The sequence below is a fragment of the Ceratocystis lukuohia genome, assembly GCF_044167205.1.
Source record: "Ceratocystis lukuohia strain C4212 chromosome Unknown Supercontig5_pilon, whole genome shotgun sequence".
Taxonomy (NCBI): domain Eukaryota; kingdom Fungi; phylum Ascomycota; class Sordariomycetes; order Microascales; family Ceratocystidaceae; genus Ceratocystis; species Ceratocystis lukuohia.
Window position 1 is genome coordinate 1,329,968 of NW_027263524.1, and position 13,576 is coordinate 1,343,543.

The 13,576-nt window shown below is 49.1% G+C and overlaps 6 protein-coding genes across 6 annotated transcripts; 5 read left to right on the forward strand and 1 right to left on the reverse strand.

The window, feature by feature from the left end:
- Nucleotides 1-684: 684 nt before the first annotated feature.
- On the reverse strand, nt 685-1,738 carry HOO65_050326 (Trafficking protein particle complex subunit 6B; the record flags this gene model as incomplete). The annotated part of the gene is made up of 4 exons (XM_071003471.1): nt 685-816; nt 950-1,039; nt 1,133-1,250; nt 1,356-1,738. The coding sequence occupies 4 exons, from the start codon at nt 1,736-1,738 to the stop codon at nt 685-687; spliced, it is 723 nt and encodes a 240-aa protein (XP_070858385.1).
- Nucleotides 1,739-2,619: 881 nt separating this feature from the next.
- HOO65_050327 (uncharacterized protein) lies at nt 2,620-3,135 on the forward strand (the record flags this gene model as incomplete). Its single annotated transcript, XM_071000848.1, has 1 exon — nt 2,620-3,135. One exon carries the CDS (start codon nt 2,620-2,622, stop codon nt 3,133-3,135), a length of 516 nt encoding a protein of 171 aa, XP_070858386.1.
- A 1,593-nt stretch (nt 3,136-4,728) lies between these two features.
- HOO65_050328 (Calcium permeable stress-gated cation channel 1) lies at nt 4,729-6,816 on the forward strand (the record flags this gene model as incomplete). Its single annotated transcript, XM_071003254.1, has 2 exons — nt 4,729-5,957; nt 6,192-6,816. The coding sequence occupies 2 exons, from the start codon at nt 4,729-4,731 to the stop codon at nt 6,814-6,816; spliced, it is 1,854 nt and encodes a 617-aa protein (XP_070858387.1).
- A 953-nt stretch (nt 6,817-7,769) lies between these two features.
- HOO65_050329 (uncharacterized protein) lies at nt 7,770-9,248 on the forward strand (the record flags this gene model as incomplete). Its single annotated transcript, XM_071003358.1, has 2 exons — nt 7,770-8,493; nt 8,578-9,248. 2 exons carry the CDS (start codon nt 7,770-7,772, stop codon nt 9,246-9,248), a joined length of 1,395 nt encoding a protein of 464 aa, XP_070858388.1.
- Nucleotides 9,249-10,246: 998 nt separating this feature from the next.
- HOO65_050330 (RNA-directed DNA polymerase from mobile element jockey) lies at nt 10,247-11,698 on the forward strand (the record flags this gene model as incomplete). Its single annotated transcript, XM_071000849.1, has 1 exon — nt 10,247-11,698. One exon carries the CDS (start codon nt 10,247-10,249, stop codon nt 11,696-11,698), a length of 1,452 nt encoding a protein of 483 aa, XP_070858389.1.
- Nucleotides 11,699-12,136: 438 nt separating this feature from the next.
- On the forward strand, nt 12,137-12,817 carry HOO65_050331 (putative double-stranded RNA/RNA-DNA hybrid binding protein; the record flags this gene model as incomplete). Its single annotated transcript, XM_071000850.1, has 1 exon — nt 12,137-12,817. The coding sequence occupies one exon, from the start codon at nt 12,137-12,139 to the stop codon at nt 12,815-12,817; it is 681 nt and encodes a 226-aa protein (XP_070858390.1).
- Nucleotides 12,818-13,576: the final 759 nt, after the last annotated feature.

Consider the following 13,576-nt stretch of genomic DNA (forward strand, 5'->3'; position numbering starts at 1 on the left):
TTAGCTTGGGTAAAGTGGGGGGCATTAGACCTATGGCTTGTCAAAGAAAACCCTGTTCATACACCAAGACTCACCAACATCACCACGTAACTTGAAATTTCCATGGCTTGTGAACTCTGACTGATATCCTTCTTCCTCACTGCATAGGCTTTAGATATACATTGAGAGTTAATCTCTGTTGATACTTGAACTGCTGCAGTTTCAAGTCAGTCTCTAGGTTAGACATGAGGCAATGATCTGTTCAGCGGTATCAAAACATGTCAGACCATATAGGAACCGAAATGCACACACAGTGCTCTGTACAAACGACCTACATAATACAAGCTGCAAGTCGACAGCTTCAAGAGCTGTATCGCGCAGCGAAATAATGACACTAGCTTTTCTTAAAACAATAATAATATATGGCCTCGCTCCCTCCGATCTGCATATGCATGTCTTGGGCAAGTCTTATGTTCCGTGAAGCCCAAGCAGCCACAAAAAGTAGGAAACGAAATAAGCGGAAGACCTACGAAGTAATATCAAGGGCCCAAAGGAGGGAGGGCATACATAGGATATCATATGCGCGCAACTAACCCAAAGAGGGATTCTTAATATCTCACATCATTATCATTCAGAAAATAAGGACAAGGAAAAAAACTGAATAAGAAACTCCAAGTAAAAAGTCCTTTAGCTCCCTGGCTCTTGTCATTGCTTTGTTGTCAGCGTTTTCACCTGGAAAATTGCTGTGGGCAGTTCACTTGTATCGGCACTGACTGTGGCATCAATGCCCATGGCTGCCAAGGCGCCACGCACAATGCCGCAGGGGAACCAGAGGAACTGCAAGTGTGGGGCAAACGAGATTAGCATTTGGCATGCACTCAAAGGTTCGATGTGTCCTGCCTTTCACTTTGTGCGTCGGGACAGATAGACAAAACCCTTTGGTGATAAAGAAGAGAAACAATCTACTTACTGGCTGCGCCCGCAGCACGGCCTGGCCGCCAGCCTCAGCACTCATGCGAGATAATGGACGGAAGTTGTTATCTGTAAGCACATACACACCCTAAAGAGAAAGTGTCAATGACTCAGATCTAGACAGACGCTGGAGTTTTAAATCAGGTGATAACTGGTGCCTCGTCTTTCAAAAGATGCTTACCCTATGATTTGTCTTGAGGTTGTCAATTTGTTTCCGGAACGCAAGCATCCATAGGTCCTTGCACAGAAATTTAATCACGTCCAGAGTATCATTGAACCGAGGCCGATCCTTGGAGAATCTGTAATGTTCCATAGTTAGTTGTACCGCATTTATACAGAGTTGCTACTTCTAGCTTTAGAGAAAACAGAAAGAGAGATAACAAAACAAGGGCCACGGTACTTACCTTTCCACAAGACCTTGTCCCACGCGATACCCTAGCGATTCTAACCGGTAAAATACAGCATCTTTCTCTTCATCCTCGTCCATCTTCTTCACGGCGCCACCCGCACCTACTATTCCAGCCCCTAAGCCCGAGCCCAGCCCCGATTTTGCGGGCCCTGAGCTAGCCGAAGCCTCGCCAGTTGTTGCGCTACCCCCTACTTGCGGTGAGCTCCCAGTGGTGCTAGCTGTGCTGTCGTTGGCAGGTGATGGCTCAGGCTCTAGGTCGTTGGTCACGCGAAAAGCTAATGGCACAAGCTCGATAAGCAGGAAGTCGAGACATGACGAGGCGAGGTAGGCAGAGTCTGGGTTCGTGGATGTGGGTTGTGCGATACTCTGGAAAGACATCTTGCGTGGCGACTGGGTGGATATTAACGGAGTATAGATGGACGTTTGTTCGTTAGGAGGTGAGAGATCGTGCTATTGGAGTACGTAGAGTTTGAAATTCACGATGTGATTTGAATGGCGTACTAGAAAAGGATCAACTTCTTTGTTTCCGTTGGGAATGAGGTTTTCCACTGATTGTTACGAAGATGTTATTTGTAGCAGCTGTGAAGGTCATGGATAGTCAACATCCGTTTCGGCGGCTTTTATTAAACGTCGCAAGGCTGAAAGATATCTTTTAGTAATTAGAAACACAAACAAAGACGGTAAAGGATAAATGGTTAGGGGGGTGGAAAGACTCTCACAAACGGAGAATATAGAGAATCATGTGGGATGTCGGGTGTCTCACAAGAGAGTCTTCCAGCGATTAATCCTAAGAGATGAAGCTTGCATCCTCAACTGAAGCATGGGCAGAACAACGTGGGCGGTGAGCCAAGCGGCCCCACCCCCAATTTCTCGTGTTACCTAAAAATAACCCTATTTTGGACAACCCTAACGTAAGTGCATAGAAAGTCGTGAAACATGGGAAATCGGAAAAGAATCCCGCAACTCCCTCTACTTTCCCTTTTTCAACTATTTCTCAACCACCAAGTATGCCAGAGAGAAATATAATTCTCGCCCTTCAGGCCCTTCGAAATGACACAAAATTACGCATTTATCGCACTGCAAGGATATACAAAGTCCCGCCTAGTACCCTCTATGATTGATATCATGGCAAGCCTTCTCAAAGCGATATTATCGCTAAATCGCGCAAACTATCTGATCTAGAGGAATAGGTTATTGTTGAATATATTTTCGACCTAGGGTCTCGAGGGTTTCCCCCTTGGCTTCGTGGCCTGGAAAAAATGGCCAACCGACTGCTTGCCAACCGCGACGCGTCCCCCGTCAGCAAACGTTGGGCTTCTAACTTTATCAAGCGACAACCAGACCTCAAGACGTGTTTTAATCGTAGATATGACTACAAGCGGGCTAAATGCGAAGATCCAGCCCTTATTCGCGGTTGTTTTAGGCTCGTGGAAAGCACAATTGCGAAGTATGGTATCAACATAGCTGACATCTATAACTTTGATGAGACTGGCTTTACCATGGGCGTTATTGCAAGTAGAATGGTCGTCACAGGCGTGGAAAGACATGGAAAGGCGAAATCAGTTCAGCCAGAAAACCGAGAATGGATGACCGTCATCCAGGCGATCAATGCTGAAGGCTGGGCAATCGCGCCGTTCATCGTGGTCGCAGGCCAATATCACCTCACCAGCTGGTATCGAGAAAGCAACCTCCCGGAAGATTGGGCTATTGCGACAACCCATAATGGCTGGTCTGATAATGGGACAGGTCTTGAGTGGCTAAAGCACTTTGACTGACATACCAAGGGCCGATCAACCGGTCACTATCGCCTTCTGATCCTTGATGTGCATGAAAGCCACCACTCAGTCGATTTTGAGCAATATTGTGAAGACAACCACATAATAACACTCTATATGCCAGCTCATTCATCTCACCTACTTCAGCCTCTTGACGTCGGGTGCTTTGGGCCGCTTAAAAAGGCCTATGGTCGAGAAATTGAGCATCTAATCAGGTGCTCAATAACTCACGTTTCCAAGACTGATTTCTTTCTGGCCTTTTATGCTGCCCACCAAGCAGCTATGACACAAAGTAATATCAAGGGGAGTTTTAAAGGGGCTGGACTTGTTCCATTGAATGGAGAAAGTGTGATATCAAAGCTTGATGTGCAGTTACGAACTCCAACACCGATCGAGGAGGAGGCCGGCCTCCCTGACCCTTGGATTCCTGGGACCCCAAAGACAGCAATTGAAGCTAGCTCTCCTTCTTTCCTTTCCATCATTGTCGCCCTTTCCCTCAACACAGCAAACTGAGGGGTTGGGTTGTGTATTTACTTTCCTTTCTTTCATTGTCCAGTTCGTTCTACATTATGACGCTCCTGCCATTTGAGGGTGGCTTTTCCCAACAAAAAAATCTATAAACGAGGAAGAAGATCCCCTCCCTCTTCTTTCTCACGAAAACTTCTCAAGATTGTCTACACTCATAGATGGCTACTTCATTCCCAAAATTAGCCTTATCATCACTTTATTTTTCTTATCCTGCCTCTTCTGCTGGCCTATGGCTGACCGACTCATCATTTTGTATGATCCCAATCCCCTGTCTATAAATTGACAATGCACTCAAGCTTGGTTAAGGTTCCCAGCCTGGCATAAACCAGTCCAGCCTCATTCCAGGCCATTATTTTTACACCTTGCCAACCTTGTGATTTCCTCTTCATCAACTGCTTGGGTTTACTTGGTTTTTCAACATCTTTTGCGCCTTTTTTATCTAAATATCTTCTCGGTATTGTCCCCTGAATTTCTTTCTTGTTTGCTCCATTATTATTTATTAACCTAACCCTAAAACTAGGCTGACAACATGTACCACCCACCCACAGTGCTACATAAAGCATGGCAGACAACCCACAGCTTGCAACTACAACGGTTGTGGTTGCATTGGAAGCTGCATATGATGTGTTACGTTTGCTAGTGAAGCGCTCAGTCGGAGACTCAGAAGTCCAAGAAAACTGTTCAGGCGAGTCCATTGTGAATCCTGGAAAAGGCGATTTGCAATTCTCGTTTTGGATCTCGGTAGCACTAGGTGCTCCTTCATTTTTAGCTTTTTGCGTAAGTATTTACATGCCTCCTTTTTCACTTTTATCACATATCTCTAAAACCGCATACTGATGGTCATTCTTGGAGTTGTAGTTCCTTAGAACACGATGGGCGACTCTCTACTCAGCATGGAAACGCTGTCTAGATTCCTTGATAGGTCTCCTGACATTGCCTAACACCTTCCTCAGATGGATCCCTGCTCTATACCGAATCACTGACGAACAAGTTCTTGCATCCACTGGCCTCGATGCATTTGTTTTCCTGCACTTTTTTAAAATGTCTGCCCGTCTTTTCTCCATCATGTTCTTTTTCACCCTCACTGTCTTGTTGCCTATAAACAGTACTATGTTCCCTTCTGGAGATGGCATTGCGAAGTCTAAGCTGCAGGTGCAGACACACAGCCTTTGGGATGAAAGCTCTGTTGATAATAACGGAACCATTACCCAATGCACTGATCTTACACATAATGATCATCCCTGTGTTGGCGGCGCCAAGCTGCAGATGTTTACTGGATCTTATCTGGCGTTTACATACTTTTTCACCTTCCTGACCCTATATATGGTTAACCGACACACTCGCCGTATTCTTCGCATACGTCAAGACTATCTTGGAACTCAATCTACTATTACCGATCGGACTTTCCACATCACTGGTATTCCCAAGGAGCTCAAAGATGAAAATCGCATCAGGCAACTGGTTGAGAAACTCATTATTGGAGATGTCGTTAGTATTACGCTTTGCCACAACTGGGCTCCTGTGGATAAGCTTGTAGCCGATAGAACCAAAGAGCTTCACGAGTTGGAGCGTGCTTGGAGTGTTTTGCATCGGAAACGGCAAGATATTCTAAAGGCCAAGCAAGAGCAAGCTGTTAGATCTACTAGCTTCTCTGTCGACCAGCATGACCTCCTTGATGTCGAAGATGTCGCTCTTGGTCGATCTCTTACTGCGGAAGGCATAAACTTATTGCCCCCCTCTCTAAGTGAAGAGCTCTATGAAAGCTATCGCCCCAAGCTGTGTATTTGGTATGGGCCTTTTGGTCTCTGTACTAGGCTTGTTGATGCCATTGACCATCATGAAGAACGTCTTCGCCAACTTGACGGCTATATTCTGACTGCATGCGAAGCCTCCTATGACCCTGCAGATCTTGCCTTCGTCACCATGGACTCGACAACGGCTTGTCAAATGGCTATTCAAGCACTTATGGATCCTCGACCCGGGGTGTTGCTCACTAACACTGCGCCCTCACCATCGGATGTCGTTTGGAGAAATACCTATGCTTCGCGCAATCAACGGAGACTGAAATCGTGGATGGTGACTATCATCATCTCTATTTTAAGTGTCTTTTGGCTGTTTATTGTTGCTGCAGTTGCTACAATGCTGAGTTTATGCACAATAAAGAAGGTTTTCCCGGAGCTGGGTAATGCTATCGAGAGCCACACTTGGCTTGGGGCTGCGGTCCAATCCGGGCTCCCTGTCTTGATCGTCACTATTCTCAACACTCTTGTCCCTCTTCTCTATGAGTTTCTTTTGTATCGCTAAGGAATGGTTTCTCGCGATGACATTGAGCTTTCGTTTGTTTCTAAAAACTTCTTCTTTACATTCTTCAACGTTTTCTTCGTCTTTACTTTTGCTGGTTCTTTTTCACAGTTCCTTCCTTGCCTCAAAGAGGCGTTGCAAAACATCACCCTGGCTAGTCAACTATTTGCTTTGACCTTGAAGTTGAGCAACTTCTACATCTGATTCATTATGCTTCAGACTATCAGCTTAGTCCCGTTTAGGCTTCTCGAACCCGGCGCTGTTTTCCTCTATGTTATGAGTCGTGTTAAGGCCAAGAGCCCCCAGGACTTTTGCGAAATGCGACGGGCACCTCAATTTAGCTACGGCTATTATCTTCCTACTGCACTGCTGGCGTTTATTCTCTGTCTCGTCTATTCCATTTTGCTGAAGGGATACATGGTGCTGATGATTGGCGTCATTTACTTCCTAGCCAGCTACTATGTCTACAAGTATCAGTTGATGTATGCCATGAACCAGCCACAACATGCTACTGGTGGTGCCTGGAGAGTGATCTGCTTCCGCATTATCCTCGGCCTTTGCATCTTCCAGGTTATTATGGCTGGTATTATTGGTCTCCAAGACACCTGGAAAGTTACCCCCCTGCTAATACCCTTGTACGCCATCACTAGCTGGTACTGGTACTACTTCCATCGCCGTTATGTTCCTCTGACCAAGTTTATTGCTCTGCGTAGCATCTGCGATGACCTTATCAATGAGAGCGATGATGACATCATCGCTATAAACAATGCTAGCCTCAGCGATGAGGACTTCGAAGCTGCCTGTTGCGTGTACTTTCAACGCAGCACCACGTTGGACGAGTATCGTGAATGAGATGCCAAGTTTATAAATCCTAGCCTCATTTCTAAACTATTGGTCCCATGGATATACGATGAACCTCCTAGTGGTGAAGGCTCAACTATGCAATCGTCTGGGGCCAGCAGTCCGAGTGGAGGATTAGCAGTGCTTGTGCCAACCCCAAACTTGTACTCGGACAACGACTCATTCAGACTGCCAGCCTTGGGATCAAGCCCTGCCTTTGATGGACAGAATCGAGGCCCCAAGTCCATTGGACAGTAATATCAGTCTTGGCGATACGCATATTTGGCGAGAGGCATGAATACCCCTGATCTATTCTTCCTATTGCCATGCTTATAGTCTCTTTTAATGCTTGTCATGCTTTCTTTACCTGACTTCATTGCTATTTTTTGCTTCACTCCAGTTACTCTTTACAACACCCCCCACCAGTATTTACTGATTTACAGAGTGGGAGACATGCTTATCACCTACACTCACTTCAATCCACTAACATAGGACTCTAAACCATTCGCTGGGCTTATTCATTCTGCTGCTTTAGCTGGTCCAGAACCTTCTGCCACTGCCTCTGCACATTTAGGCCTCTCTCTCTTTCTAGTCCAGCTTGTGAAATTGTAAGTAGCTTAATATTTTCCTCCTTGCCAGTTTCACCAAATAAACCCTTCTTCCATGCACCAACCACAGCTTCTAACGCCACAACACACACAATCCGCTGCGCTTCTGTTCCAACCTCAACAGTCTCTAGGTCTAAGCTTTGAAGTAACCTGTCTGCTACAGTAAAATCACCATCAAGACAAGGGCGCACGGCAGATGCCTTGACCATGAGCTCGGCGATGGCTTGGTACCACACCTTGCGACGGATTGGGGCTAGACTAGGCCAAATTCGACCTCAAATTCAAAATCGGACGTCAACCCTACAAAAATACGCTCTACAATGACAAAGACTACCAACACGATAAAACGAAGACATCATGGAGTGGGAGGTTGCACCAGGGAGCGCCCCGCCAGATCTCACTCAAGAGAACGAGACAGACGATGGCCACCCAGACGCGTCCATTGAAACCGAGGTGGAGATGACCGACGCAAATGACACTGTGGTCCCAGTCGAGGAGCCAGTGACCTCACCCGTGCAAAAGGTCGCGAAAGAGACGCCTGAAGAGGCCACCAAGCCTCGCGAGGGTCGGGCCACGGAAAAAGAACGCAACATCGCGTTAGCGCGCAGAGGCATAGATGCGGAAATGAGACAGTTCGAGCTGAGGGCGAATGCCACACTCTGGCTGGCAGAAACGATTCCCGAAGTATGCAACCAGGCTATCGCAATGGCCAAAGGAGACGCCACTGTGAAGAAACTGGCTAGCCACATCTCTGCGGAGTTCAGAGCGATGCTCAAGCTCCTCCAGGGAGGCCAGACCACAGGCAACCCCAACGTGAACGTCCCAAAACACACGGACGCAGCGAAAGACACCAAGGCCCCAAACCTGAAGAAAGGAAACAAGGCGGACAAAGGGCCCCAATCTTACGCAGCGATCGCGTCCCAGGGAGACAAAGGGACAAACAAGACGGTGGTATTGAAAAGCAAGGCCACCACTAAAAAAGCGACCAAGGAAAAGGAACAGATGGTCAGGGTCTTCATCCGAGGACTGATGGCAGCTAATGAAGGCATCGCTGGAGAAGAAGTGGCGAAAGTCATGGGAAGTAAGCCATCTGAGATAATGATGAAGAAAGTAATGATGAAGAAAGTGAACTCGGGCTGAGCTCTCCACCTACCCAAAACCACAGCCATGGCCACGAAACTCAACCAGATCAGGGAGGCCTGCAGAGCGAAAGCGTGCAAATTGGAGAAGAAATGGATGCATGCCCACATCACTAACCTGGCGGACTTTTACGTTCTGAGTGAAAACAGCCCTGTGACCCAGAAAAAGGAAGAGTGGTTCGTGAAGCAAATCGAGAAACAGACTGGTGTCCATGTCAAGTCCATAAAGTGGCAGGTAGAAACGGAGAAGTTCAAGGACGCCACACTCCGGATCGCTCTCGAGCTTCCAGAGGGTCAACGGCTCCCCAAAACGTTGACCTTCGATGGAAGCGCCAACAGCGCCACAGTCAAGAGGTGCCGGAACATGTCCACACCACTGTGCTGGAAGTGCTGGAAGGCACACCCCACAGCATCGTGCAAAGAAAAGCCGCGATGCAGGCTATGTGGCTCCACTGAACACACAGAGGGGGGCCACAAAGGGGCTCACGCGGAGTGCGTCGTCTGCGGAACACCCAGGCATTCAGCAGGGGAGCCAGTGTGTAAGCAGGGTGGCCCACCGCGCCCCATAACACAGGATCCCACAAAGATAACCTCACGCAGACCGGAATTCCCAGCACGGAAGAGGAAGAGAATCGCCACGGGAGATCAAGACGCCAGCGACACTGAGAACACTGTAGACCCCCCTCGTAAATGTTAGGGGGCTAAAAATATGGAGCATCAACGTGGGAAGACGAGGGCCCCGACAAGACCAGGCTTTACTGGAAGCTGCGAATTGGAAAGTAGAAGTCGTGTTCGTACAAGAACCCTGGATCGGACCATGTAAGGACTGAACGAAGGAACACCCCGACTTCACCCGGCACAGCCCGAGAGAAGGATGGGTGAACCGGCCCCGGAGCATCGCCTATATACGAAGGGATATAGAGGTACTGGAGACACACCAAGCACACCCAGACCTATGTCTAATATGTATCAAGACAACAAAGGGCATTCTTCAACTTTTAGGAGCCAACAACGCGCCAGAGCAGAGCTTTCGGATTAGTGAAGCACTGCGAGAACTTCAGCTCATTGAGAAGGAACACAACTGGATAGCGCTAGGAGACTTGAACGCCCACCACAGCACTTGGGACGCCAATGAAAAAGAAAACCCCTCAAGGGAGAGTATTGGAAAACTGGCTGACTAAGAACAACCTAGTAGTGCTTAACCAGAAGAGTGAACCAACTCAGAGAGCTGGAAGAGTGATAGACCTGGTGGTTATGCTGCAGAGGGCAGTGGTTGGACTGGAAATGAGTATGGGACTCGTCCCAGGAAGTACAAGTGACCATGAAATCCTGGAAGTGGAAGTGGAGGCAAGGGCAGCACGCAAGAGACTGGAAACAAGATGGAGGTTGAGCAAAATGGATCGAGACCGCTTTGTACTTTCCTGCGAAAGAGAAGCTGTAGAGCTGGACTGAATATTGGCGGACAAGAGAAAAGGACCAGACGTGACGGAAGAGCTCGCCAGGAAGGTGGTTGTAGTATTGGAGAGGGCACTGGAAACATCGACACTGAAGACGCCCTCAAATATCAGCCTCAAACCATGGTGGGACGAAAAATGCCGATAGCAAAACGGCAAGATGAGAGAAGCTAGAAGCAACCACCACAGGAACATGGATGACATAAGACTGAAAGCTACATATGTGAAAGAATAGAAAGTAATGTGGAAGGTCGTCGTCCAGGCAAAAAGAAGCCTCATGAGCAAGATTGTGGCAGGGTTAACGCAAGCAAGGGACGTCTACCAAGCCATCAAGTGGGCCAATGAGAAGACAGACAGACGAATCCCACTACTGCAGAAACCCGATAGAACCAGAACCACGTGCACAGCGGAATCTGTGGCCTTGCTCCTTGAGACGCACACGAAGCCCCACACAGGGGAACAATGGCAGCACCAGGAACCCAACGTGGGGGCCTGGGAATGGCCACCCCTATCCCAGGAAGAGGTTAAGACGTCCATATGGAGGCCAACTAACACCGCCCCTGGGGCAGACAGTATCTCCAATGAGGTGTGGAAGAGGGCTTGGAAGCCACTTGGTAAAGTTATAACGGGATTATACAACCAGTGCCTTGAAACCAGACACCACCCAGCCACCTTTAAGAAAGCCAACCTCGTGGTGATCCCAAAGCCAGGTCGCCCAAGACTGGCACCACACTCGTACCGCCTAATCTCGCTCCTCCCCACCCTGGGGAAGGGCCTGGAAAGAACAATAGCAAGAAGGTTGGCAGAGGAAGCGATTGATAGGGAAATCATCCCTAGAAATTACATCTGTGCAGTGCTGAAAAGGGCGGTAACGGACCTGCTTATTGACCTCTGTGGTAAGATAGAGGAAGCACAGGAATGGAAGAAGGTGACCTCAATCTTCACTTTCGACATCAAAGGAGCTTTTGATGCGGTAGACCCAGAGAGAATGGAACGCAGGATGTTGGAGTGCCTTTGGACGACAAAATTGTGCAGATGGGTGAGAAGCTTCATGGAGGGAAGAGAGGCGAGCATCCACGCCGAAGACACAACTACAACTCTCGTGGGAGGCTCTCTCCCGCAGGGCTCCCCAATCTCCCCAGTGCTATATATGCTCTTCATGGCACCTCTCTACAAACACATCCCCCTGCTACTGGGATATGCAGACGATGGGGCCTTAGTGGTCAGTGGACGATACTTGGCAGAAAAGAGCAGCTCAATCGAAGTCATCATGAAGGAAGTGGTAGAGTGGACCATGCTCAACAGTTTAGACATAGACCAGGGAAAGTCAACACTTCTACACATCAAGGGCAGAAGGAGGATTGCAGAAAGCCCATCTGTGACTGTGGAAGGCCTAGGCACGTACAAACCGACCCCGGCAAAAGAATCAATGAGATGGCTTGGACTACACCTGGACTCCAGTCTTCTCTTCAACAAGCACATCGCACAGGCCATTGCGAGTGTCAGCCGGTTGGCAAATGGCTTGAGGTATCTAGCCGGCTGCTACAAAGGAGCAGACACAAAGAGCATGCTCACAGCGGTACGGGCCTGCGCCGTGAGCAAAGCGCTCTTTGCAGCGAGCGCCTGGTCTGGGCTAGAGACAACGAAAGAGGCAGCAGAGAAGCTGAACATCTCGCTGAGGAAGTGCCTCTGAGCAGCTCTCCCCATGTACTGTACGACACCAAGGGAATGCTTACACCATGCCACAGGCATTCCTCCTTTCGAAATCCTCCTGGAGGATGAAAAGAGGAGGGAAGCCATACGGTGGCACACACTAGATGATAGGCACATTCTGAGAGGGCCAAATTTCAACCCAGTGGTGGCGAGGCTACGCGAACTTCTCCCAGCGCAAATGGAGAAACACACTAGTTTGAGGCCACTCTTAGAAGGACCAGACATGTCGCCCCGAACGTGACTTAGCGAAGAGGAGGAAACGAAGCGTCACCAGGCAGAGGTAGAGAATACCCTGCCAGGAACGCTCGTCGCATACTCCGATGGATCGAAAGATGCAAGTGGCAACACAGGCGCAGGATGGGCTATCATCGAAGACGGAGCTACCTAAGAAGTAAACTATATAGCTCTAGGAAAGTGGATGGAAGTGGCAGATGCGGAGGCAGTTGGCGCTCTCGAGGCAACTAAGCGAGCAACAGCTCGCGAAGGAGCTGGAGAAATCTGGCTGTGTCTAGACAACAGAGGAGTTGTGGACCAACTCCGCAATGCAGCCACCAAAAACAGCACATCTCAGGAAGTGGTAGACGAGACAAGACAAATCCTAAAAGCCTGGGCAGACAAGACACCCGGAAGGCTCGCCCGAGTGCTATGGGTCCCAGGACACATGGGCATCAGAGGCAATGAGCCAGCCGATACGCAGGCCAAGTTAGGATGCCAGGGACTGGTAACAGAACACCGCTTCAGCCTCGCAGGAGCACGGAGATGGAGAAGAGACCAGTTACGTCTCGACTACGAAGGGTGGTGGAAAGAACAAAAAGGATACCGTCCGCCTGGAACCAGCGTCCCGACTGAACCCCCCTTCCGCAACTCCCGCTACAAAGGGCTGACTAGAATAGAGCTGGGCCATATCCTCGCGGCTAGAACTGGCGATGGGGACACAACTGCCCACTTGGATGCAGGGCTTGCAACCAAGCCAAGGAACGAGGACACTGGTGGACCTGCAAGGCACTACCCAGACCATGGAGCCAAAGGTTCGCGGACAAGCTCCTTAAAAACACGAAAGCGACATGCTTTGTCGCCAACGTGCTTCACCGCAACCTGAAGCTCTTTAAAGAGAAACAACAACCCGAGCCCGAGCTGAGCTGTCTGGACACCACAGAGGCAACCCCCCCTCAAGAAACGCGGAGAGGCAGGTCACTGCCACCGCAGACTATAGGGGAGCGAACACAACAAGGGCAGCCTAGGATGACACAACCAACTCCGAGACAGCAAGGGCAACAACGAAGAAGGGGACGAAGAGGGCGAAGTTGAGGGAGAATGGAAGGGGAAGAGAGGAGAGATGTTTGCAGGACAGGAAGGAGATGTCCAGGAGGGCTCCATGAGAAGGTGTGGAGGGAGCTCTGCTACCAGCCACCAGCATAACGGGAAAAATATTAAAAACGATGCGGCAACAGCCATGCATACGGAAGGACAAAACCGCTGTACTCCGCTGGGGCCTATCCCCCGTGCTGAAAGCCGGCGGCCTTTTAGACTAGATTACACGCGGTCGTCGCAGACCAAAAACACCTGAAACCCCGCAGGCATGCCCTAGGGCTATGCTGGACAGAGAGCCATCCTGGCCCAAGCGCCGGACCCTCAAAAGTCATAGGAGTCGCTCAAAATACAAGCAAATCTGCAATTGCAGACTGCCCAGGAGTCACTAGAAGATGACATCAGCCAGTGGCTCCTGTATGGAATCTGCCGTCGTATTATTGCGAAATAATTGGTAGGTAGACGTAAAATAATACAATACAATACAAAATGCTAGACTAGGCTCAGTGAGGTATGGTATTGTGTGTGTGACGATAGTGGAGACTATGGC